This window comes from Furipterus horrens, unplaced genomic scaffold (genome assembly GCF_987537825.1).
Source record: "Furipterus horrens unplaced genomic scaffold, mFurHor1.1.pri manual_scaffold_7, whole genome shotgun sequence".
NCBI classification, from domain to species: domain Eukaryota; kingdom Metazoa; phylum Chordata; class Mammalia; order Chiroptera; family Furipteridae; genus Furipterus; species Furipterus horrens.
In genome coordinates this window covers 34489184-34515310 of record NW_028327177.1, presented here as the reverse complement: position 1 = coordinate 34515310, position 26127 = coordinate 34489184, and the positions used below count along the sequence as shown (strand labels likewise).

The following is a 26127-nucleotide window of genomic DNA, read 5'->3' as shown; positions in this document are numbered from 1 at the left end:
TTAAGTAACCTAATTAGTGCTAATTTAGATTTCTGTAAATAATTTTTTTCTCTTGTTGCTTTAAATGTAAGGTTTATAAAATATATGTAATCTGTGTACAGTGCCCTGAATGTCTTCAGTTTCTGTATTCTTAATTGGAGCTGTTGAACTTTGAAAATCTCATGTGATTGACATAAATTATGTTCTGTGTCATGTCATGATCATCCAACTGCAGAAACAGTTTGGTGTCAGGGAGTTGAGCACTTCTCAGTATATATTTTGTGACTCTGTCCCCTGACCAGAGCAGACTGAACCAAGTTTAGATATGTGTCCTGAACTGGGTCAGTCATATACTCTTTTGGGGGGATTATGATGAAATCTAAAACAATTTAATTGGTTTGAGCTATCACGTACACAAGACAGAGGTTGTAAACTAGTGGCCCATAGACTGAATCTTGTTCACAAATAGGTTGGTTCTGTTTTGTCTACTTTTAAAAAATCTTCCCCTGATGATATGGTTATTGATTTTTAGAGAGAGGGAGCGAGAGAGAGAGAGAGAGAGAGAGAGAGAGAGAGAGAGAGAGAGAGAGAGAGAGAGAGAGATACATCAATGTGAGAGAGAAACATTGATCAGTTGCCTTCCATACACGCCACAATTGGGTATCAAATCTGCAACTTTTGGCATGTGGGACAATGCTCCAACCAACTGAGCCACATGGCCAGCACTGTTTTGTCTGCTTTTTAAAAAGTTTGACTTTAGAGCCAAGAATTTTCAGATTAAGAAAATTCATATAGAAGTCCATATTGCTGGCTCGTTTTGTCTGTTTTAAAAAAAGAAAGATTAGGCCACACTGGAATCATTTTGCCATATGACAGCAATTGCGAGGGTTTGGCTGCATGGCTGTTCCCTGCTAGATAAGACATGTGCTCTCCCGTTCAGCACACTTGGGCCAGGTACACTCCCATGAGGCCCATGACTGTGTTTGGAGACATCTTCTTGATTCCTGCAGGCATTTCAGATTGAGAACTGTGTTTATCCTGTCTGTAAACATTAAAATCAGGAGTTTTAGGATGGCTATGAATACATGGAAAATTAGAGGAAATCTGTTCAAAAGAGAAAGAATTGGATGGGGAGAGAGAATATGAATATGAAGCTGAGAGAAGCTATATTAAGAAGTGAAACTATGTCCTGCTCTCTATGTGCTGCAGATTCTCAGAGAATATATAATCTTCAGGCTTTGAGGAGCTCAGGGTGAGGAAGACAATTAGCCTGGAGCATGACCTGGGTCTCCTTGGACATCACAATCTGGTTTAGTGGTTCAGAAGAAGCATCTGAGGCCGAGGAGACCAAAGCATGAGCATTTTTGTGTCTACCAAGAATGACCATATACAAAACTGCTGTGGGCTCTGACCAGCGGTGTCCGCAGTGTTGTGGATGCGACAAACAAAATCACATGGACTGCACTAATTCAGTGGAGAGAGGGGACAGAACAGCCATTGTCTAAATCAGTAAGAGCGCCACGACCCTTGCCTGTGTTACAGAAACAGGGGAGTCCAAAAACAAACCCCAGAGTTTTCGGCTGGGAGATAGGCAGCAGGAAGCAGCTCTCAGGATGCCCTTGCATGCCTGGAGCTAGTGGCTGGAAACATTGTTGCAAAGATCCGCTTTACTTCCAAGACTCAGGAAGATGGGAGGGATCTTGGACTGTGGGCTGGTACGGAAGAAGCAGACAGAGCCTAGTAGGGTTCTGTGAATGGTGAGAACTGTTTGCAACACCGACTGGGTGAGAGGACGCAGGGAGAGAGAGGAGGTAGGGAGGAAGAGAGAAGGAGCTGCGGACATTTTTGGGCTGGCTCTGGCTCTAGGAGGCTCTCTCTCTCAGGCTCGCTCTGGCCCTCACGCCCTCACTCTCTGGCTCTTGTGGGCTCCCTCCATCTGGCTTGGAGCAGGGGTCTCCAGGCGGCTTTAAGAAGAGGCTCTTGCCAGGCTGCTTTGAGAAGGAGAGGAGATCCATGTGGTTTGCAGGAAGAAGGCAGTTTGCAAGGAGGCTGAGAATCCAGGCGGTCCTGCATTGAGAGCTGGAGGGCACCACAGCACAGAAAGGACCTCCCCAATCAGAACTGAGTGGTTGGCAGCTACTGGTAAAGCTGAACTGTGCCTAGGCAGTAGGGAAACGGTGTTTCTGACTTTCCTAAGACTGGCCAGGTCTGGGAGGGGGAGGCAGGACTTTGTGTAAATAAACAATTCTTTTCCTTTTCACCAAACTCTGGTATTCAGAGTTATGATTCTGGCGGCAGGCAATCGGACCCCTAACTAAACAGCCCGTGGGTTCTGTTTCAATCGGAGCGGCCCAGGGGTTCTGTTACACCTGGACAGACTTTTATTCCTTTCTGGGAGTCACATCAAACAAAATTACAAATCTCTTTGCTAAGGTTGCTTTAGATGGTGGCTGTTTACAGATAATAAAGAAAAGAATGTTGTGCATGCAAGGAAATGATAAGAATGGGAAATCTGGCCACATCCTGTCCTTAAAATAGTTCAGAGTAGGGCCCTGGCTGCTGAGACTCAGTGGATTGAGCGTCGGCCTGCGAACCAAGTGTCACTGGTTCGATTCCCAGTCAGGGCATATTACCAGGTTGCACATCAGGTCCCCAGTTGGGGGCGCAAGTGAGAGGCAACCACACAGTGATGTTTCTCTCTGTCTCTTTCTCCTTTCCCCTCTCTCTAAAAATAAAAATAAATAAATAAACAAATAAATAAACTATGTTTTTTTTGAAAAGTTCAGAGTAGACCTTGAGAAGTTACTTTAAAGTTATACATTAAACATCTATTGTTTTTCAGCTCAGGGTGAGGAAGTTTTTTAGCAAGAGCAAGCATTTAAGCTGTATAGATACAGTGCAAACCTGATTCCCACAAGAAAGCCAATCTATGGGCCTGGCTCCTGTGTGCTGCCTCGTGCCTGTCGGTTTTCTGAACCAGAGCTGAGCTACATTTGTCTTTGCCATGTGGACCGGTTCCTTATACAAAACCGATACATATATAAGCCTATAATTACATAACATCATGTATATATTATTTGTATATATAATAAAATATATTTATATTAATATGACTTCCGACCAGACCACTGCTGTGGTCTGGGAGCCCAGCGTGTGTGGCAGTGGGCCAGCAGGCCTGTGCAGCCCATGTATTGGCTCAATGGGAAGTCTAAAGAGAACCCAATGGGGAAAAGCCCAATGAGAGAAGCCTGATGCAGAGAAGAAAGTATATCTGGAACAGGAATACACCCAAGTCAAAATCACCAACTTTAACTTCAAGCAGCTAGTGGTGCTGCCCTGGGACACTGAGCTTTCAATGAGCTACAGTGTTTCTGCACACTGTCATCCTGCAGTATAGCACCATCTCAGAATTCTGCACAAGACAGGTGTGCTATATGATGACCAAGTGCTACCCCAGTAATGCTGGAACAAAGAACAGGAGAAGAAGATCAAGTGCACCGTTCCTTGGTACATTGGCTTGGTCTTGAGCTCCATGCAGAAGCTGGTGACCAACGAGGACATGTTCTCCATGAAATACAACACAGAATTTCCCATCTCCTTTGAGTCTATGGTGGGGATCTGCAGGTACCTGTTGCATGTCCCAGCGCAAACGTGCTCATCCCACTCCAAGGAGACCCTGGCTCTGCAGCTGCACAGGCACTTGAACACATACTATGTGCACTTCATCCTCATCACCAGGGAGTCCAACCTGCTCAGGTCTCCAGAGACTGCAGTCATGGACAGTCTCAGAGGTGCTGTGCAGCAGTGGGGCACAGGACAGAGAACCACGGGCAGGAGAGGTGAGCCTTTGAAAGGACAGGTGTGCCCATGTGCAGAGAGCTGGTGCTACGTGTGTCTGCATTGGTTTGCTTGGGAGCACGCACATGCTTGGCCTATCAGAGCTGAGTGTGGGCTTCACCAATGCTGGCAGGCATGGGGCATTTGCTTTCCCACTGCAGTTCTTCGTTGAGTGAATGAATGTCACCAGTAAAGAAGAACTTTTAGACTTCATTCATTTGCTCAATACATGTTTATGGTACTGCCGTTCACAGTTAAAAAAAAAAAAAAAAAGTCTGTGTTCCAGTGCCTTTTACAGTAGCTTTCTGGTTCCAGTGTGGCTGTACATTTTGTCCCTAGGCACCACGACTCAGTATTGCAGCTTTGTGGCAAATTCACCTTTTTTGTTTAAGCTAGTTTAAGAGGTTATCCATTAGTAGCAACCCAAAGAGACTTGGCCAAGGCAATCAGAAGGAAAACAGTTACATAGAAAAGTGGCTAAAAATTATTTTCAGACATATAGCTAAAGTGACTAAAATTATTTTCTAACAGATGGCTTACAAAATTTGATCCTGCTTAATCTGAACAACAATCAGCTCACATGGATTCCTGAAGAAATCAGCAGGTAATTTTGTTCATAGTGAGACTTGGTTAACACTCCTACTCCCAAATCCTCCAGCCCACCAGAACCATCTGAAAACCTTATGCCTAGCCTCAAGTCCGTGTGGGATTTGAACATAGCGAAGAGGCATCTAAAGGACTGAGGCAAGCTACTAATTTTAAGCAGATGACTCCTTAAACAGCATGGCTAGGTAGGGTAAGTACAAAAGTGGGGGTTTGAACATAAAGTTCTAAAGTTGATTGTGTTATTGGTTTCCTAACTCTGTGGTTCTTGGAGCTTGCTCTACTACAGAATTGGTGATATTAAATTTTATTTCATATGAGTATTGTAAATTGTTTTCAGCTCGGTAGGAAAGGTATTATAAAAGCAAAGGATTTAAAATCAAGACGTCATTTTTGTTTTTTAAAAAAACCCACATTTTATTATCATTAACAGCAATAGCAATCACCAAATGCTGTTTCTCCTTTCTGCACATCTGCACAGACAGGCTGTTGTTCCAGGACCTTTCTGGAGCAGCTGAAGGCCTTGCCCTTCTGCAGGCAAGCCACTGTTCTGGGCTTTTTTTCTAACAGCTGGAGAGAAAACCTTGCTTGGGTTTACTTTGGAGAGATTATTGCCTGTTGAACAGAAACAGACATATTACAGTGTTAAGAGCATCCAGATATTTAAAAGTGGACACAAAACTATGAATAGTCCTCAATAAAGGGTTTTCTGTAGCATCTATTCTAATTCACCTGTCCATACCTCTAGGAAATGTACTGTTTTTTCCCCACATAGATATTTTACAGAGAAAGTAATGTTTTAATTCAGAGCCACTAGCAATAATTTTTTAAGAAGAGGAATAGTTAGAGCAATGAAAATGCAATCATTGTCTGCTTGCTTTTTCACTTATTCAATTGATCGATGTATTGATATAATGAAAAAGGGACACCTTGGAAGATCTGGTGAACTAGGTTCAGGTTCATATATTTGTATGACCAGCCACCAACTTTATGGCTTGGAGCAAGTAATTTAACTGTCCTATACCACAGCTTTTCATCTCTAAAAGAAGCATTTTGAGTAGGTGAACTTCAACATTTTTGCAGCTATATGTTGTAATTTCGCAATTTATTAAGATCTATTTGGAATACAAAATAAAATATTAAAGGAACTGTATAAACCTATGGTGCTATGTCAGAAAAGTGAATGAAAGATTTCACTGGAAAAGGGAGCACTAGAAAATGTATAGGTCTACACTGTTTTACAGATAATTCTGGATTGTCTATATCCTAGCTGTGCATAGATGTGAGCTGAATGGTTAGCTTCCCATGCATGACTCCATTTTCCAACCTTGGGAAAGTTTCTTCATCTTTCTATACCTTGGTGTCTTCATCTGCAAAATGAGGACTATAACGGTGCCTATTTCACAGGGCTGTTTTGATGATTAAATATGATAGCCCATAAAAAACATTTAGGGTTCAGCCTGGGACTTAGTAAATGCTCAGTGGATGTTAACTTTTATTATTATTGGTTATTGTTATTCTTTTTGTTTTCCCAAGTTCAAATGTCAATTTTTGTTTGTGATATACCTCAGGTATCATGTCTGTAATTATAGACTCAAATTTTCTTAATCTTTTCCTCCCTGTCCAATGGCATTTTCTATTGTCATTTTATGGCTCCGTGTAATTTCTCCTTCAGACCATAATATGTAAATAAAGACAGAATTTGTATTTGATCCATCTTTGCATCTTCCACAGGAACTAAGTGTTTCTCACAAATATTTGGTACAAGATATATAATCTGTAACTATACTTATACCTATATCCGTGTATATGTTTATGTGTCTATGTAAATTTGTGCATGTATGTATCCTCCTTGTTCTCTGGTTTCCTCTCCAGTATAGCGAATGTATACTCACAAAGAATGAAAATAGGATTTTCTTTCTTTAAAATCTAGGTTTTGATTACATAAAATACTTGTAACACATATAAATATAAAATATCTTCAAAAGTTTGATTGCAGCAAAGACTTTTTATGTTCAAATGATTCACAGTGGTTGTGAGCACTTTGACTGAAGTAAGGTTCAGATGCGCTACAAAAAGATGGATTGACACATGGCTTCTGAGAAGCAATGTCTGTACAGTAGACTTACTTATTTTTGTGAGTTTCATTCATATATTTTATTTATTTTTTAGATTAAAACGTCTTACATATTTGAGTTTAAATCATAACCGGATAGGCAGTATTCCTAGAGAACTTTGTCTTCTTGAGAATCTTTCTGAACTTCAACTTAACTACAATCAGCTCATTTGCATACCTGAAGAAATTAAGTCCTTGAAGATGCTCCAGAAGCTTCTTCTAGTCAGGAACAACATTGAAATTTTGCCAGAGGTAAGCAAAACATGGAACCAAATCTTATTTTGTTGGGGAAGAACGCTCATTGCAACACGATTGGGAAGAGTGATAGAATAGATGTGGGTATCTGAGTACTAACTATCGCTGGCTTTCTGTCTGATTAGATGTGATCAGTTTCCAAGTTCCTGTGACAAAGGAGGGTTATAGTTTGGATTTTTTCACTTAGCTACGGTTGTCAGGTTTAGTAAATACAAATACAGGATACTCACTTCAATATGAACCTCAGATAAGCAATGGATAATTTTATAGTATAAGTATGTTCCAAATATTGCATGGGACATAACTTATATTAAGAAATATTCTTTGTTTGTAACTTAAATTTAAGTGAGCCTCCTATATTTTATCTGGCAACCCTAAATACTGCACAAATATAATTGTATATTGGTTTTGGAATATGTGCTATATATGTTTCATTTTTCTTCATATCCACTTTTTATCCTTTTTCAACCTACTTTGCATCTGGGAGACCTACTTATACATTGGCATCACTGAGCTCCTTTTGTCTTCTGGTTTCCTCTTGGACATGGCCAGTGAGAGGCACTAGCAGGAGGTAAAAGGACGGGAGGAGAGTATGAGATAGCATTCCCCTGGTACTTTACCTGATGTGGTGCTATGAATTCCCTGCACACCTTTTTGGAAGGCCATAGCTAGTGTCGGGTGATCCTCATATGGACCATTTCCACTGGCTCTTTAGGTCTATGGTGGTAAAAAAAAAAAAACAACTTTCTGCTATTGCTAGCTTTGGGGAACTTTGTGGGTTTAGGAAACTATGTTTTGTGGCTAGGTTTTCCTAAACCTTGTCAAACTTTTATAAATAGTGATTTTACTAAACTTTCCTCAAATTTCCCAGTTTGAGAGTAGTGTTTCCTGCTAGGAACCTGTCAATGGGTTTACTTTCCTACCTTATGCAAATTAGAATTAATTTGGTAAGAGGAAATGCCTGTCATACAGTAAATTGAAATATATAAAAGCAGATCCATTCCTGCTATTTCATTTTTCTCTCAAGAAAATGTTCCTTTTAAAAATTCTGTGCACACTATAATGTGATATGGAAAAATATACCAAGGTGTAAGCTATAAATAAGTATATTTCAAAAATTTTATTCTTAAATTCTTTAAAAATCCTAATTCCATAAACAAGTAAAAATATATTTAAATTACAGAATAAATCTATTAAAAGTATTACTCCTTTATTTGAGGGAAAAGTTTTAACAGCAGTAATGTGATCTTGAAACATTATATTATTTAGTGTTTATAACAACTTTGCACTGTAGCTTTTCCTATTATGCCCATTTTATAATAAAGAACAGAAATTATATCTTGAATACAATTTGCAAAGGTCAGAGAAGGTCCTCAAATCCATGTGTTTCTAATTTAAAAGGACTTTTTCTACAATTTATAAATCCCAAAGAGTTTAGACTTTAAAAAATTTAAATGCTAATAAGTTCTAGCCTGAATTATTATGTAAAGAATGTCTATGACCATTTATGTCCTTGTACATTTAGTATGATTCAGTCTATCATTATTATTTACTTATTTATTTTTGGTCTGCATTATGAATAATAAAGCATCACAGAAAATACTCATTTGTTCTGGTAATGAAAAAATTATGAATCATTTTCTAGTACCTTATAAATTGTGTGTATGTCTACACATGTATATGAATGTATATGTACAACCAGTCACATTGGGCTTGTAAATAGAGACCCTAGCAGATTTTTCTTTATAAGGAAAGGGTTCTGTTAGCACAGTACTAAGCAAAAGGCAGATAAATAAATGACAGTGGAATTGTCAATAGAGACTACTTTCTAAGATTACGGTACATCTGTTTCTCAAAGATTCTATTTTAATGATAATGAATCCTACAAACAGTTCACTACGTATTGAGCCCTTTAGTAAGCATCTAGTAACTTATTCAATTCATTCAACAATCATTGAAGTAGGGGCTGCCATTGGCAATTTCATTTTATAAATGGAGAAATTGAAGTACAAACAGATTAAGATATTTAACCAAAGTTACATAGTGTCAGAGGTGAGATTTGAACCTACAAATAGCCTTACTCTCGGCCACCATGATATGTTGCCTTGGTGTGGTCAGGAGAAATGGAAAACTCAAAGAATCTGGTAATCCAGGACATAATGATCTCCTTGGGGAAGATATACTGAAGAATTGATCAGATAATTAGGAAAGATGGTCAACACCATCAAGTTTAGATTTAGAAGAAATATTTATGATTTTACATATTTTACATATTTTTAAGAATCTCTTTCTTTTGTTTTCCTACACAGGGATTTTGTGATCTGATAAACCTAAGAATCCTAGATATAGCTGGAAATAATATTCAGATATTTCCACCAGGAGTAAGTAGAGTCAACTTCTATTACAATTGAAAAATAATTTTGTTTATGCTACTGGGATTAGGAAAATGTGGATAGCCAATATAACCTGTAATAATTGGAATCTTGAATTATACAAATGACTCAAATATTTTTTTTGTTTTAGAATTTCAAAACTTATACTTTCCCATTCCTTTCTTTGTATTCTGTGCCTGCTGAGCTTCTTTGAACTAAGTGAATTCTGATTGCTATCATATTTTAATGTATTTGTTATAGTTAATTTCTGTTTGGTTATTACATACTACTTTTAGTCAGCTCAGACTTTTTGAAAATACTGTTTTCCAGAACATACATTTTAATCTCTTTTAATGAATCCAGAGGTGACACTTCTATTAGTTGTTTTTAAGACATAACAATGAAAAATAAACTTTTTTTTCCATTTGGAAATGAATTTTGACTTTGCTGAGAAGCAGTTGGTGTGGGCAATTTCTAACTTTTGGGAGTTTTTCATATAACATTTTTATATCCTAGTGAATGCTTCTACATGCAAGGTAATAATTAGAAGTCTATCAGTCCAGAAGGTATTAAATACTTAGTTGTTGGTTCATTCATTACTTTTTTGATTTATCAACTCCAAACTGAGATTTTAGTTGTTTTTTTTCACCCTTAGAGAAAGTTTTTAAACTGAAGATGTCTTAGATATGAAGAATGAGTGTAATGTCTATGTTTTAGAAAAACACAGATTTTTTTTATTGTGGTAAAATATACATAACATAAAATTTATCTTTTTAAACATTTTTAAGTGTACTGCACTGCACTAACAATGTTTATGTGGTTTTACAACCATTACTATCATCTGCCTCCAGGAGTTTTTCATCTTCTCCAACTGAAACTGTTCCCATTAAACATTTCCCATTCTTGTCTCTCCTTAGCTCCAGGCAACCACCATTCTACTTCCTGTATCTATAAATTTGAATATTCTAGGTACCTCATATAAGTAGAATAATATTTTTCCTGTTGTGATTCACTTATTGCATTTAGCATAATGTCTTCAAAGTTCACCTATGTTATAGCCTGTGTTAGAATTTTCTTCCTTTTTGTCTGAATCTCATTGCATATATATATGTATATGTTTATTTCTTTAACTGTCAACAGACACTTGGTTTGCTTCTACTATTTGACTATTGAGAATAATGCTGCTATGATCATGGATGGACAAGGATCTGAGTCCCTGCTCTTAGTTTTGGGTGTATGCCCAGAAATAGAATTGCTGGGTCATATGGAAATTGTATGTTTAATTTTTTTTAAGGACTCACCAAACTGTTTTTCAAAAATTTACAGTTTTGAATGTTTAATAACAATTGCATGTTGTTAATATTAACCTGGTAAATGATACAAGATTTTATTCATTTTGAAAGGCTTAGTTCAACTCTCTGCCTTGAGAAGGCTTCTCTGGCTCCCAAAGGAGCCACCTGGTTCCACCTGGTGCCATGGTACCATTGTAGTTTGTACCACAAAGTGGTGTAATTCTTTTCAAGCCTGCCTTGCCATTGGACTGTAAGCTTCCAAAGAGAAGGGATACTTTTTTTCACCTGTATACCCACAGTGTTTTGAATTTCCTTAAGCTACTTTTACTATTCAATATATTAGCAATGTCATTGGTTCATTGTTGCTATAAAATGATTCTGTGCTTACAATTTTGATAGAACACAAATACTTTGATTCCATTAATTTAGAGTGCCTTTATTAGAACCTGAGTCAGTTTTGCATTTGTAGAACTTTTGCTGAAGTTTCTATGAAAACTTTGAAATAAGATATTCTGTAAACTTATCCGAGCTATGGTCCAGCTGGTCCAAGTTAATAGATTTTCCATATTTGATAAATGAAGTAACTAATAGAAAAAATGATGAACATAGAGAATATGTTTTTGACTCAAAATCATGCTTTTAGTAAAATTGAAAGTAATGGTGTTACACTTTTAAAACAATTAATTCATGATTTTTAAGAGACAGAATAGTATAGAATGAAAGCCATGGACTTCAAGGTCATATATACATAGATTAGAAATCTCGATTTCCCATTTATTAACTTTATTATATTAAACAAGATGCTTAACTTCTCCAAGTTGCTGTTTCATCATCTGTAAAATGGGTATATCGATACAGCTATCCTCATAATCCATAATATTTTAAAGCATTCTGTACATAGTGTTCAAGGAATGAAAACTATTATGTAGTAGTAGAACAATCAGTAGAGAGAAAGTAAAACTCTGGGGCTGGTTTCTTGATCTGATACATCATTGCACAACCTGGGAAATTCTCACTGCCTCAGATAAAATTATTTGACATTCAATTTCTTTCTGAGACATGTCAAAGTTACTCATTTTAATAGTTTGCAAATGTCCTGTGTTTTTGGATAAATAAGGATTGTTGATATGTATTTTAAGATAATTACTTCCTTCCCTCCCACTTAGCACTCTTGTTTTCATATATCTTATGATAAGCAACACTTCTGATTATAGAACTAATTTATTGTAAAAAATAATCTACAAAATCAATATGAAAAATCAAAATAGAAGGTGTCTTTAAGATTACTTCCCAGAGAGTGTTTACTGTTTTTTTTCATGTATCTCATTTTTATGTGCGCACATAGAAAAGTAAAATTGAAAATACAGTCCTTTTTTATTTAACATATATCAAACACTTTACTTAAGTGAATAGTCTTCAAGTATGTGATTTTTAATAACAGGGTCTTCTCTCTTTTCTTTATCATATATTGACTTCTTCTTACATTTTTATTTATTGCTGGAATTGGACTTGGATTTTGAATGAATGAGCCTTGGAGGAAAAGGATGATTTGAAGGGAAATGTCTTTTGTTTGCATGTCTTTTTGGAAGAGTTACAGCCTATGGTGGTCAGTGGACAATATGGAAACACTGGCAGGTGTTCAAATAGTACAGAAAACAGTGATACTTAGTTTTTGTGTTTCCTAGGACTGCCATAACAAAATACCACTGGGTCTGAAAATAATGTTTTTATTTTCTTATAATGACACCAATCCTTGAAGTAGGACCCACTCTAATCCATTATGCCATTGTCCTAACTAATGACATCTATAAGGTTACCATCTTAAGTTTCCAGGGATACATGAATCTAGGGACCACTATTCAATCCATTGTATTCAGGTAAAATAATGAGTTTTATTAATCTGTTTTGCACCTGTCCATGTAATCTACACAACTCTCCTATGTGAGGCTTATGTGACAATTTAATTTATTAAAATATATTAAATACCTTCTCCAGGGCCAAATTTCTTCTAATTGCTGGGCATGAGGATTTGAAGAATTCGTGCACCAAGGGAACTTGGGAAGCAAGTACACAAACATGCATGCTGCCCTGTAGGATCTTTGGAATTTGTGTTTTCAGAAAGCTCTAGAAATTGAAGTTGGCCCCAGAGAGACCATGAGAACATGATAAATATAGAAGAAACTGACATTAATTAGCTCTGAAAGAGAATGGAGGCAGTTAGGAGGTAATTTTATTGTTAAATTAAATATATGAAGGAGGAAAGTTGCTCTCATAACTGTTGACAATGGAAAAAATATTGTTATTTGGATTACAAGATCATAGTGGGATTTGGGACAAAAGGGCTACTACTCTTTCTCTCGATTTAAAATAAAGAGTAGAATACTCAGTCTCTGAAGTAGTTATGGTTCAACCCTTTCAAAAAGGAAAGAATTGCTGAGTTTTTAGTTCCCTCGAAACAATTATTTTTTTATTTGTATTTTTTTCTTTTAAGCAAAGATCTTTCTCTGGCTCCTCTTTGCCTCTAGGACCTAGTTATATTTCAAACTGCAATAGTTTGCAGAAAAAATTGACCTGACAAAGTGAAATAAAGTTTTAATGATCACCACCAGTAGGCATCATGATGTTTGTCTTGATGTGAAATTTATAACAAAATATCAATGCAATCTACAGACGTATCATAGAATTGTATACTTGAAACCTATATAACTTTATTAGCCAAATATTGTCACAGTAAATTCAATTTAAAAACCTGGAGAGAGAAGCTCTAAGTACAATATGTTTGATATGTGAAGATTAAGCATGTCATTAATAAACTTTCACTTAAAGGTAAAAAATACATATCACCTATACGGCATATGCAGACACAGCAAAAAGCTTCACATTTGTATAACACTCTTTCTAGGATCAGTTCTAGGTCTCTTTTACAGGTATCAAATTTGAAGTAACAAAGCATTCTACCTCAGGCATCATAAAACCATTCTCTTGGTTATGCCTAGAAGTGGCTCTCTGAGTATATGGTATTATAATCTATTTCCTGCTTTTCTGCAGAAATAGACCTCACTCTGATCTTTCCATGGCGGGCTCTTTTGTATCATAAAGGTCTCAGCTCAAAAATTAACTCCTCAAATAGCCTTCCTTGACCAACCACTCAAAATAGCCATCTCATTACTGTATTACAAAAATTTAAATGTTTTTATGGAACTTACCATTGTTTTAAATATGTGTATTTATTTGATTATTTGCTTAATGTTTGCTTTAATCCACCCTCCATTCTTTTACCCTCAGTGGAATACAAGTTTACATGAAAACAGGATGCTTGTCTGTTTATGGATTACTATATTCCTATTTCCTAGACCAGTGCTTGGCAACTTGTAAGCACACATTATCTATTTGTTCAATGAATAAAGGGCTGAATGGCCAGATCACAGCTGTTGTGTGGTTTTCCTACTCTTTATCTAATCCTTTTAAATAACAAGCATTGGGAGGTTCTCAGGAATTATCTCTCTTTAAAAAACTCTATTAAATTTATTGGGGGTGACATTAATTAATAAGATTATATGTTTCAGTTTTATAATTCTATAATACATTATCCATATATTGCATTGTTTTTTCATCTGCCCAAAGTTGTCTCCTTTATTTTTAACATATATTTGACCCCATTTACCCTCTCTGCCTCTCCTCATTCCTGGTACGCCATATTGTCGTCTGTGTTTACGAGGTTTTTGTTTTGTTTGTTACTTTCTGTTTTATATCTCACATATGAGTGAAATCATATAGTTCTTGTATTTTCCCCTCTGACCTATTTTGCTCAGCCTGACATTCATAAGATTCATCCATGTTGTCACGAATGGCAGTATTTCAATTTTTCTTATGGCTGAGTAGTAGTCCATTGTATAGTGTACCATATCTTCTTTATCTAGTCATCCATCGAAGGACACTTAAGATTGTTTCTATGTCTTAGCCATTGTAAATAATGTTGCAATGAACATAAAGGTATATATATCTTTATGAATAAATGTTTTCAGATTTTTCAGGTAGAAGAGGGGTTGCTGGGTCATATGGTAGCTTTATTCTTAACTTTTTGAGGAACTTCCATAGTGTTTTCCATAGTGACTGTACCAATTTACATTTTCACTAGCAGTATATGAGGGTACGTTATTCTCCACAACCTCTCCAAAACTTGTTACTTCTTGATTTGTTTATAACAACCATTAAATAAGTATGAGGTGATATCTCACTGTGACTTTGATTTGCATTTCCCTTATAGCTAGTGAAGATTAGCATCTTTTCATATATCTGTTGGACATTTGTATGTCTTCTTGGGAGAAGTGTATGTTTAGTTCTTCTGCCAATTTTTTAAAAATATGTTTCATTGATTATGCTGTTACAGTTGTCCCAATTTTCCTTCCCTCTGCTCCCCTCCAGCCGGTGACCCCCCTCCCTCCAGTTGTCCCCCCCTTTTAGTCCATGTCCATTGGTTGTGCGTATAGTTCTTCTCAACCTCTTCCTGTCTATTCCATTCCCTCCTACTATGCTTCTTAATCCCTATACCATCTACCTCCCTCTCCCCCGTCCCCCTTCCCGCTGACCTACCCCCAGTATATTCCCCATACCTGTAGTTCTTTTTCCACTCTCGTTGCCTATTTAGTTTGCCTTTGTTTCGATTCCCTAGCTTCTGTTGTTGGTTCTTGTTATGCAGTTTTCATTTTAATGTTCATAGTTTTGATCCTCCTTCTTCTAAACCAGTTCCTTTAACATCTCATATAACAGTGGTTTGGATCTAATGAACTCCTTCAATTTTACTTTGTCCTGGAAGCACTTTCTCTGCCCTTCTATTCCAAATGACAGTTTTGCTGGATAGAGTATTCGTGGCTGTAGGTTTTGGATTTTCATTACTTTGAATATTTCTTGCCAGTCCCTTCTTGCCTGTAGAGTCTCCTTTGAGAAATCAGCTGACAGCCTAATTGGGACTCCTTTGTACATGATTCTTTTCTTCTCTCTTGCTGCTTTTAAGATTCTCTCTTTATCTTTAATTTTTGACAATTTGATTATAATGTGTCTTGGAGTGGTTCTCCCTGGGTCCAGTTTTTCTGGAACTCTCTGTGCTTCCTGGACCTGTACGTCTATTTCCTTCCCCAAGTTTGGGAAGTTCTGCTTTATTATTTTTTCACATAGTTTTAAAATTTCTAGTTCTTCTTCTTCGCCCTCTGGCAATCCTATAATCCGAATGTTCGATCTCTTATAGCTGTCCCAGAGGTTTCTGATCCTCTCCTCACTTCCCTTACTTTTTGTTTCCTCTTTCTGCACCGGTTGACTGTTTGTTCCTTCTCTATGTTCCAGTTTGTTGATTTGATCTCTGGATTTTATCTCCTCACCACTTGTCTTGTATGTGTTTTCGTTTGTTTCAGGATGAGTGGCTTCTTTTCCTTCCCTGTCCTGTTCCAAATCTTTTGTTAATTCCGTAAGCCACCTTATAACAATAGCTCTGAACTGAGCCTCTGAACGGTTTCTTATTTGTTCGTCTGTCAGGTTCTTTATCTGCTGCCTGGTGAGCTGTGTCACCAGGATTTCAATCGTTGTCTCCTTCATTTTGACAGATTTGTGTTTTGCTTTGCTTCCTGGGCAGGCTGTGGGGGGCGGAGCCCTGTGTAATCGTCACTACCTGGCAACCGGCAGCAATCACGACCTTTTTCGCCGCACTGTGGCGCTTTGTGTTGGGGTCAGGGGTCCAAAATGGATTCTTGCCATTATTCTCCACTGGGAGATCGGGATCCATCCTCCTGTCCTCTGGGCCCACTGTCCAATGCCATGGGGGGGCTGCCTTTCCCTGCGTTGGGGTCACGAGCTGCCAGGGCTCGACTGCAGCCGGGATTGCTCCCCCTGCCGCTCTCCCCGCTGCTATGGCAAATAGCACTGCCGACCTTTCTGTTCCGGTTCCGATTTCGCGCCTCCTACCTGTCCAGGTGAGCACCGCTGGTTTATAACTTCATACGTTGTGCTTCCATGTAGTTCTATCTTCTGGAATTTCTGGTTGTCTTTTGTTTTGAGGTAGTTGTATTCCTTTCTGGTTGTAGAGGGAGACTGAGCGTGTCCGTCTAAGCCTCCATCTTGGCCGGAAGTCTCTCTGTGCTAATTTTTTAATTGGATTCTTTTTGTTGTTATTGAGTCATATAAGTTCCTTACATGTTTTGGGTATTAGGCCTTAATGGGAGTATTTGAAAATATCTTCTCCTATTAGGTTGGTTACCTTGTTGTTTTGGTGATGGTTTCTTTTAGTGTGCAGAAGTTTTTTAGTTTGACATAGTCTTATTCATTTATTTTTGCTTCTACTTCCTTTGCCTTTGGGGTCAAGTTCACAAAAGCTTCTCTGAGACCAAGGTTGATAAGTTTAGTACCTGTGTTTTCTTTTATGTAGTTTATTGTTTCAGATATTATATTTAGGTCTTTGATCAATTTTGAGTTAATTTTTTGTGTATGGTGACAAATAAGAGTCTAGTTTCATTCTTTTGCATGTGGTTTTCTGATTCTCCCTGCACCATTATTGAGGAGGCTTCTTTTTCTCAATTATAGTATCTTTTTGGCTTTTTTTGTGTCAAAAATTAGTTGTCAGTATATATGTGGGTTTATTTCTGGGCTGTCAATTCTGTTCCATTGATCTGCGTGTCTGTTTTTCTGCCATACCATTCTGTTTTAATTATTGTAACTTTGTAGTGTAACTTAAAGTCAAGGACTGTGATACCATGGCTTTGTGTTTTTCCCTCAGGATTGCTTTGGCAATTTTCCATACAAATTTGATTAAGTTTTTTGGTGATTTTCTCTTTCAATAATTTGAATACTTACTTCCACTCTCTCCTATCTTGTAGGACTTCTGCTGAAAAGTATTATGATAATCTAATGGGATTTCCTTTGCAGGTTACTGTCTTTACTTCCCTCACTGCCTTGAGAATTCTTTCTTTGCATATTTTACAGTGTCAATATAGTATGCCTTGGAAAGGCTTTTATGGACTGAAATCATTAGGTGTTCTGTTAGAATTTGAGAATCCAGATATTTCCATGGGTTTGGAAAGTTCTCACTGATTATTTGTTTAAGTTCTATTTCCTTTTTAATTTTAGAAATAATTGAATTTGTAGAAACCATTTAACATTCTTTTTGCCTTGGATTCCAAGAAGTTCAGAACAAAATTAATAAATTACAGTTTTAGTATTATCTTATTCTGTATATTTCAACTCTACTTTTATTGGCCTTAATTCATAGTTTCCTGTTATAAACCACCTAAAGTTCTTGGAAGATAATTGAGAATATATTAAAATATCATACAAACCAAAACACATAAGGACCTAAGCTCTGACTGAGAAGGTATTCAAAAGACTCCCAAAGCTCCCTATATAAAATTGCAGAGCATTTTAGAACATTTTATTTGTAATCAACAGTGATGGTAGCAGGGAAGAGGGTCAATTTTCTCATTATTCTTAGTATTTCTGTTAGATGAGGATCAAAGAAATTTATAGAAGACTGCCTGCTATTCTACAAATTTATCTTTTAATTTTTTCTTTTAGTGCCATGTATAGAAAATAACACTAGTGTACAGCGAAGGTGTAATGGTTAGATAGGTATAATTACTAGTGACATTAAAGACAGAAGGTTCTAGAAAATAATAAGGGAAAAAATCAATTCTGTGTCAAGAACACAATTGTCCAGAAGTTTCAGGCAACTAGGCCCAGAAACATAGGTTCATTTGAGATGAGGAGTTGAGATTAGCAGTTGACTCTGAAATCTCTTGATGGAATGGACTTTTCATACCTTGTAATTAAGAGGAACAATTGGTAGTATCTGTGGGCCCCCTTACAAAAGGCAACTCTAACCTTACTTTTGAGAGGAAGAAAGGATACTGGGGTTAGACAGTATTTTGTGACACCATATCTGAGAGTCTGTTGCTGGTATTTTTTAATTAAAGAGGAACTTCAAGGAAATTGCCAGTGTGGCTTTCTAGAAAGGTATGCTAAGGAGAGATCAGAGCTATGAATTAAGGAAATAATTCCAGATAGCAGTCACTGGGTTAATAGAAAGCTTTGACAATGAAACTGTACAATCAGTGTGAGGGAATCAACTCACAGATGGGGAGACAATAGATGGCATTGAGGAAAGCTTGAGTGTTTTCATTGTGGGGAGACCGAGTTTTTTTGATATCATACGTAGTTCTTTGTTTTCAAATGTAAAAAGGCTGCTTACTTTCACTTTCTTATGCTTGTAGTTATGGAGTTGGTGCTAATGTATTAAAATAATTTGATGGCTAGATTTCCCCAGGTGTTTGGACTTGAGACTTTTTCCATGGAAACCTCTGTCGCAAGAATGACAGCTGCCATTAAGTCACCCACACAACTAATAAGTGCATGTAGTTAATAAGGATTCCATTTCTATGTATCATTGGATATATTTTGATTTTTTTTTTTTTTTCACTAATAGAAGAAACACGATGAGTGAAAACAGCAGACAGAATCTGAGTCAGACAAACCTGGGCTTGAATTCTGGCTGTGACACTTATATTTGATTTCTTATGATCTCTGCAGATAACAGCCCATTGCAAGAGATCTCTGAACTGGCCATAGAAGACGGGTTTTTCTTGGTGGATTTACAAGTTAGCTTTCCAAGGGAAATGTGGTGAGTCAAATTTTGGTAGTGACTTCTTTTTTATGTCATAATAGAATGAAGAGAAGCTAATGTGCTATCTTTTTTTTAAATATATTTTATCAATTATGTTTGGTCAATCTTATTTCTTCTACCTTCTCCCTGCCTCCCTCCACTCTCTGAATTATTTTAAAGGAAATTAAAGACATAATGAAATTTTACCTGAAAGTTTTATATGCATTTCTAAGTGTTAAGTGCATTTTAAAGTATATTTTATTGATTATGTTGTTACAGTAGTCCCAATTTTTTCCCCCTTTGCTCCACTCTGTCCAGTACCTGCTTCCCTCCAGCAATCCCACACCCCTTAGTTCATGGTCATGGGTTGTGCATATAAGTTCTTTGGCTTCACCCATTTCCTATTATTCTTAACATCTCCCTGTCTATTTTGTACCAACCAATTATGCTTCTTAATCCCTGTACCATTTCCCCATTTTTCCCTCTCTCCCCTCCAAGCTGATAACCCTCAAAATGACCCTCATACCTATGATTCTGTTCCTATTCTGGTTTGCTTAGTTGGATTTTGTTTTTATTTTTTAGATACAGTTGTTGATAGTTGTGAGTTTGTTGTCATTTTAGTGTTCATAGTTTTGATCTTCTTTTTCTTAAATAAGTCCCTTTAACATTTCATAGAATAATGGCTTGGTGATAATGAACTCTTAATTTACCTTTTCTGGGAAGCACTTTATCTGCCCTTCCATTCTAAATGATAGCTTAGCTGGATAGAGTAATCTTGGTTGTAGGTCCTTTGCTTTTCATTACATTGAATACTTCTTGCCAGTCCCTTCTTGCCTGCAAAATTTCTTTTGAGAAATCAGCTGATAGTCTTATAGGCACCCCTTTGTAGGTAACTCTCTGCTTTTCTCCTGCTGCTCTTAGGGTTCTCTCTTCATCTTTCACCGTTGGCATTTTAATTATGATGTGACTTGGTGTAGTCCTCCTTGGGTCTAGCTTATTTGTGATTCTCTGTGCTTCCTGGACTTATATGTCTATTTCCTTCACCAAATTTGGGAAGTTTTTCTTCACTATTTTTTCATAAGCTTTCAATTTCTTGCTCTTCCTCTTCTCCTTCTGGCACCCCTATGAGTTGGATGTTGGTATGTTTAAAGTTGTCCCAGATGTTCCTAAGCAACTCCTCATTTTTTTCAATTCTTGTTTCCTCATTCTGTACTGGTTGACTGTTTTTTTCTTCCTTATATTTCAAATCTTTGATTTGAACCCCAGTTTCCTTCCCTTCACCATTTGTTTTGCGTGGATTTTCCTTCATTTCACTTAGCATAGCCTTCACCTCTTCCCTTATGCATTTGCCATACTCAAGCATATCTTCAACCCTGTGGGCATATTTTTTATCAGTACAGAAGTCTTTTATTATTTTTTCACACTTATCTTGCCATGAATTCATAGGGAACAGGTTCCAGCAGCTCAGGCTCCTTTCCATTAGTTCTCACAAAGTGTGCTTCTCTGGTTGGAGCAGGCTGACGCTTCAGTTAAACCCAGGTACCTTTCTCTTTGGCTTCCTTCCTTTTCTGATCATTTTCCTTCACTCGTTTTAGGAAGCTATCTCGACTCTTTGAGTGTTTAATATGCTCAACATGTACATTAATTCTCTTGGCAAGAATCTTGCCCTTAACTTGCTTGTTTACAACTATGCCCACTGCATGCTGGGTGACATTGTAGACTCTTCCAGTTTTGCCATGGTAACATTTGTAGGGCATTCCTTTTTGAACAGTACCCATTCCCTTGATGTCTACAATATCACCTTTCTTGTAGATTTGCATGTATGTAGCCAAAGGAACAACTCCATGTTTTCTAAAAGGCCTAGAGAACATAGGTTGGCTATCTCCTTATCTCTTAGTTCTCCCACTGGAACCTTGATGTGTTCCCCCTTTTGGGCCATACTTCTCTGTCTCCTCATTGTGACAGGCTCCTGTGTTTGTTTGCCTCTGTGTCCCATGTAGAGCTGTTACTCCTGTTATGTTGTAAGGGGCAGAGCCTTAGATATTCATCAGTACAGAGTGACCCATTTCACCACACTAGGGCGCTGTATGTGGGGGAGGGGTCTGAGAGGTAACAATGCTGCTTGCTCAGCATTCGCCCCCTTTTCAGGCTCTTCTCACACTTTCATATGGGACTGGCACCTCTCTAGTTGTTGCCCTGGCCATCGTTCCCAGAGTGAGTGGGTCTGCAGACATTCCAGGACCATGTGGGCCCTTTAAACAACTGGATTCTGCTGAGAGACTTGCAGTTTCTTCCTCTACCCCAATCCCCACTGGTTTGCACAGTCAGAATCAATGAGGCTTGATTTTCCCTGGCGTTGGGACTGTGAGCTGCGCAGTCTGGTCAGGAGCTGGAAACATTCCCCAGGTGTCCCTCCTGACATTTTAAAACATGTGACTGTGCTTTCCGCCGGCCTGCTGCTGCCACCACTGCTGCTGCCACCGCACAGTGTCCTCTCTGCCCTGGCTCTGCCCCTCCTACCTGTCTGGATGAGTATTTCTTCTATATATCTTTGTTTGTTGGACTTCCATGCAGCTTGATTTTCTGGAACTTCTGGTTGTCTCTAGTTTTGGGGTAGTTGTATTCCTTCTAGTTGTAGAGGGAGACCTACCATGTCTCTCTAGGCCTCAGTCTTGGCCGGAAGTCCCCAGTGTGCTATCTTTATTGGAGGCATCGTTGTGGAATAAAAGACACATGAAATTTTCATGTGCTGTATTTGAATTTCAGTTTTGCAGCTTCCTAGTTGTGTGATGATGGGCAGGTATTCTGGAGCTCTGAACTTCAGTTCTTTTATCTAAAAAAGTTGGATATTAATACAAATTATGCTGGCTGCTGCCACAAATAAATTACCAAATATAAATCACCAGAAACACAGCTAGTGCTTTATATATTATATTAGTCCTAATTCCTATCTCCGTCTATCACCAGCAGAGCACAAGTATGCATCCCCACCCCATACACACTATTACAGTGGTGTGGGACTGCCACCATGATGTCAAGGCCTTAGATAAGTTGTGCTAGAATATATAATTATTGCTTCCTCTCCAGCTTTTTTTCTTAAGTTATTTCTTACATATTTAAAATACCCTGGGGTAATTGGACCTAGACTGTGACAGAAAAAAATGGTGGGGAAATACTAGATGGAAAAAATCTACAAATACCTGAGGAATATTGTTGGAAACCCAATTACTACTATCAAATTTTTTAATTAAGGTTTTATTTATTCATTTTTATAGAGAAGGGAAGGGAATGAGAATGAGAGGGAGAAGAACATCAATGTATGAGAGTAACATTGATTGGTTGCCCCTCTAAAGCCCCAAACCAGGTCCCTGCCCACAACCCAGGCATGCGCCCTGATTGGGAATTGAACCAGCATACCCTCAGTTTGCAGGACAATGCCCAGTCAGTCAGGGCAGTATTATCAATTTTTTTAACTTTATGGCAGGAATAGGAATTATAATTCATATTATTGGATCAAAGATAATACTCTGAAAAGCAAAACAAATGAAATAAAAAACATATAGCTTGTTTAACTTTAGTGGGAGAGGTTACTTTATGAAGTTATTTTACAGCTCTCCCATATGATTTTTATTCACATATTTACTGTTTTAAAGTACAAGTTCTACTAAATGTCCCCTGGGAATGGAGTAATACATAGAGTCAGTCCAGTACTGCCTGTCCTCCTATAAAAAGAACGAAGGAACTCATGCTTCCTTAAAGTTAGCTGAGCACTGCCCCATAAACACTGTCTTTCTTTCTTTTTCTTTTTTATTAAGTTTATTGGGGTGACATTGGTTAATAAAATTATATAGGTTTCAGGTGTACAATTCTATAATACATGAATTGTATATTGTATTGTGTGTTCACCAGCCCATCAAGTCTCCTTCCATCACCATTTATCCCCACATAACCTCTAGTAATCACCATACTGTTGTCGGTGTCTATGAGACTTTTTTCTTAATTTCCTTATCTTTTTCACCAAGCCCTGCAATGCCGCTCTCCTCTGACAGCTGTCATTCTGTTCTCTATCTGTGAGTCTGTTTCTATTTTGTTTGTTTGTTTATTTTGTCCATTGGACATGTGAGTAAAATTATACAGCACTTTTCTTTCACTGACTGGCTTATTTCACTTAGCATAATGCTTTCCAGGTCCATTCATACTGTTGTAAGGGTAAGATTTCCTTCTTTTTTACAATCTAGCAGTATTCCATTGCATAAATGTACCACATCTTTGTTATTCACTTATCTATTGTTGGGCACTTGGGCTGCTTCCAAATCTTGGCTATTGGAAATAATGCTACAATGAACATAGGGATGCATATATTCTTTCAAATTAGTGTTTCAAGTTTCTTCTGATATATTTCCAGAATTGGAATTGCTGGGTCATAAGGCAGTTGCATTTTTAGTTTTCACAATGGCTGCAGAAATCTGTGTTCCTACCAACAGCGCACTAGGGTTCCCTTTTCTTCACATCCTCACCAGCACTTGTTATTTGTTGATTTATTGATGAAAGGCATTCTAAAAGGTGTGAGGTGATATCTCATTGTGGTTTTAATTTGTATTTCTCTCATGATTAGTGAAATTGAGCATCGTTTCATACGTCTATTGGCCATCTGCATGTCCTCTTTGGAGAAGTGTCTCTTCAGGTCCCTTGCCCATTTTTTAATTGGATTTTTTTTTTTTTTTTTAGGTTTTGAGTTTTGTAAGTTCTTTATACATTTTGGATATTAACCCGAAATTATATGTATCATTGATGAATATTTCCTCCCATTCAGTAGGCTGTATTTTCATTTTGTTGAATGTTTCTTTTGCTTTGCAAAAACTTTTTAGTGTGATATAGTTCCATTTGCTTTTCTTCTGTTTCCCTTTCCCAAGGAGATATATGCATATCAGAAAAAATGTTACAAGTAACATTTGAGATATTATGGTTTTGAGTCTTACATTTCAGTCTTTAATCCATTTTGAGGTTATTCCTTTGTATGGTGTAAGAAAGTGGTATAGTTTCATTTTTTTGGATGTATCTGTCCAGTTTTCCTGATACCACTTATTGAGTAAACTATTTTACCCCATTGTTTTTGCCTTCTTTGTTGAATATTAATTGACCATAAAAGTGTAGATTTATTTCTGGGCTCTCTATTCTGTTCCATTGATCTATATGTCTGTTTTTATGCCAGTACCATGCTGTTTTGATTACTATGATTATATAGTATGTTTGATGTCAGGTAGTGTGATACCTCAACTTTGTTCTTCTTTCTCAAGATTGCTGAGGCTATCTGGGGTCTTTTATGGTTCCATATAAGTTTTTGGAATATTTGTTCTAGATCTGTGAAATATGCTATTGGTATCTTAGTAGGAATTGCGCTTAATCTATAGATTGCTTCGGATAGTATGAAAATGTTTATAATGTTAATTTCTCCAATCTATGAACATGATATGTGTCTCCACTTATTTGTATCTTCCTCAATTACTTTCTTCAATGTCCTGCAGTTTTCTGAGTACAGGTCTTTTACCTGCTTGGTTGAATTTATTTCTAGGTACTTTATTTATTTATTTATTTATTTATTTATTTTGTAATAGTAAATGGGATAGTTTTCTTAGTTTCTCTTTCTGATAGTTCATTATTGGTGTATAAAAATGCCATCAATATCCAAATATTGACTTTGTATCTGCTACTTTGCTGAATTCATTTATTAGGTCAAGTAGTTTTATGGTGGAACCTATATGGTTTTCTATGTACAATATATGTTGTCTGAGAATAATAGTTTTACTTCCTCTTTTCCAATTTGGATGGCTTTAATTTCTTTTGTCTGATCGCTGTGGCTAGGACTTCTGGGATTATGTTGAATAAGTGGTGAAAAAAGACACCTTGTCTTGTTCCTGGTCTTAATGGAAATACTTTTAGTTCTTGTCCATTGAATAAGATGCTGGCAGTAGATATTTCATATATGACCTTTATTATATTGAGGTATGCTCCCTCTATTCCCACTTTAGTGAGTGTTTTTATCATAAATAGGTGCCAGATTTTATCAAATCCTTTTTCTGCATCTATTGATATGATCATGTGATTTTTGTCTCTCATATTTTTAATGTGATGTATCACATTTATTGAGTTGAGATAATTGAACCATCCTTGCATCCCTGAAATAAATCCCATTTGATCGGGTGTCTGATTTTTTTAATGTGCTTTTGGATCCAGTTTGCTAATATTTTGTTGAGGATTTTAGCATCTGTGTTCATCAGAGATATGTTGGCCTATAATTTTTTTGTTGTTGTTGTGTTTTTAACCTGTTTTTGGAACTAGGATAATACTGACCTTGTAAAAAGAGTTGGGAAGTCTTTCCTCTTCTTGAATTTTCTGGAATAATTTGAGATTGATAGGTGCTAGTACTTTTTTGAATGATTAGTAAAATTCACCTGGGAAGCCCTGGGTCCAAGATTTCTGTGTGCTGGGAGTTTTTTTATTACTGCCTCAGTTTCAATAGTTGTTATCAGGCTATTTAGATTTTATGCTTCTCCCTGATTCAGTTTTGGAAGATTGTATATTTCTAGAAATTTGTCCTTTTCTTCTAGGTTGTCCAGTTTCTTCTTATGTAGTTGTTCATATTAATTTCTTATAATTCTTTGTATTTCTGTGATATCAGTGGTTACTTCTCATTCATTTCTGATTTTATTTATTTGGGTCCTCTCTCTTTTTGTCTTGAAGAGTCTTATTAAAGGTTTGTTAATTTTGTTTATATTTTCAAAGAACCAGCTCCTGGATTCATTGATCCTTTAATTGTTTTTTACTTCTGCTCTGATCTTGATTATTTCCTTCTTTCTACTCACTCTAGGCTTTGTTTGTTATGTTTTTCTAGTTCTTTTAGGTATAAGGTTAGATCGTTTATTTGAGCTTTTCTATCTTCTTTAGGTGGACCAGTAAGGCTATTGACTTCACTCTCAGGACTACATTCACTGTGTCTCATAGGTTTTTGGGTTGTTGTTTGTTTGTTTTCAT

At 37.0% G+C, this 26127-nt stretch overlaps 1 protein-coding gene and 2 pseudogenes across 1 annotated transcript in view; 2 read left to right on the top strand and 1 right to left on the bottom strand.

Moving 5' to 3' along the window:
* The window catches only part of LRRC69 (leucine rich repeat containing 69), a 61857-nt gene that overhangs the window by 16298 nt on the left and 19432 nt on the right, over window positions 1-26127 (top strand). The window contains exons 4-6 of the mRNA XM_090282812.1: window positions 4348-4420; window positions 6592-6787; window positions 9100-9171. Coding sequence (XP_090138938.1) covers window positions 4348-4420; window positions 6592-6787; window positions 9100-9171 — 341 coding nt within the window. The remainder of the gene's footprint in view (window positions 1-4347; window positions 4421-6591; window positions 6788-9099; window positions 9172-26127) is intronic.
* Window positions 3089-3988, top strand: LOC150004260 (MOB kinase activator 2 pseudogene; annotated as a pseudogene).
* Window positions 20519-20966, bottom strand: LOC150004259 (large ribosomal subunit protein eL21 pseudogene; annotated as a pseudogene).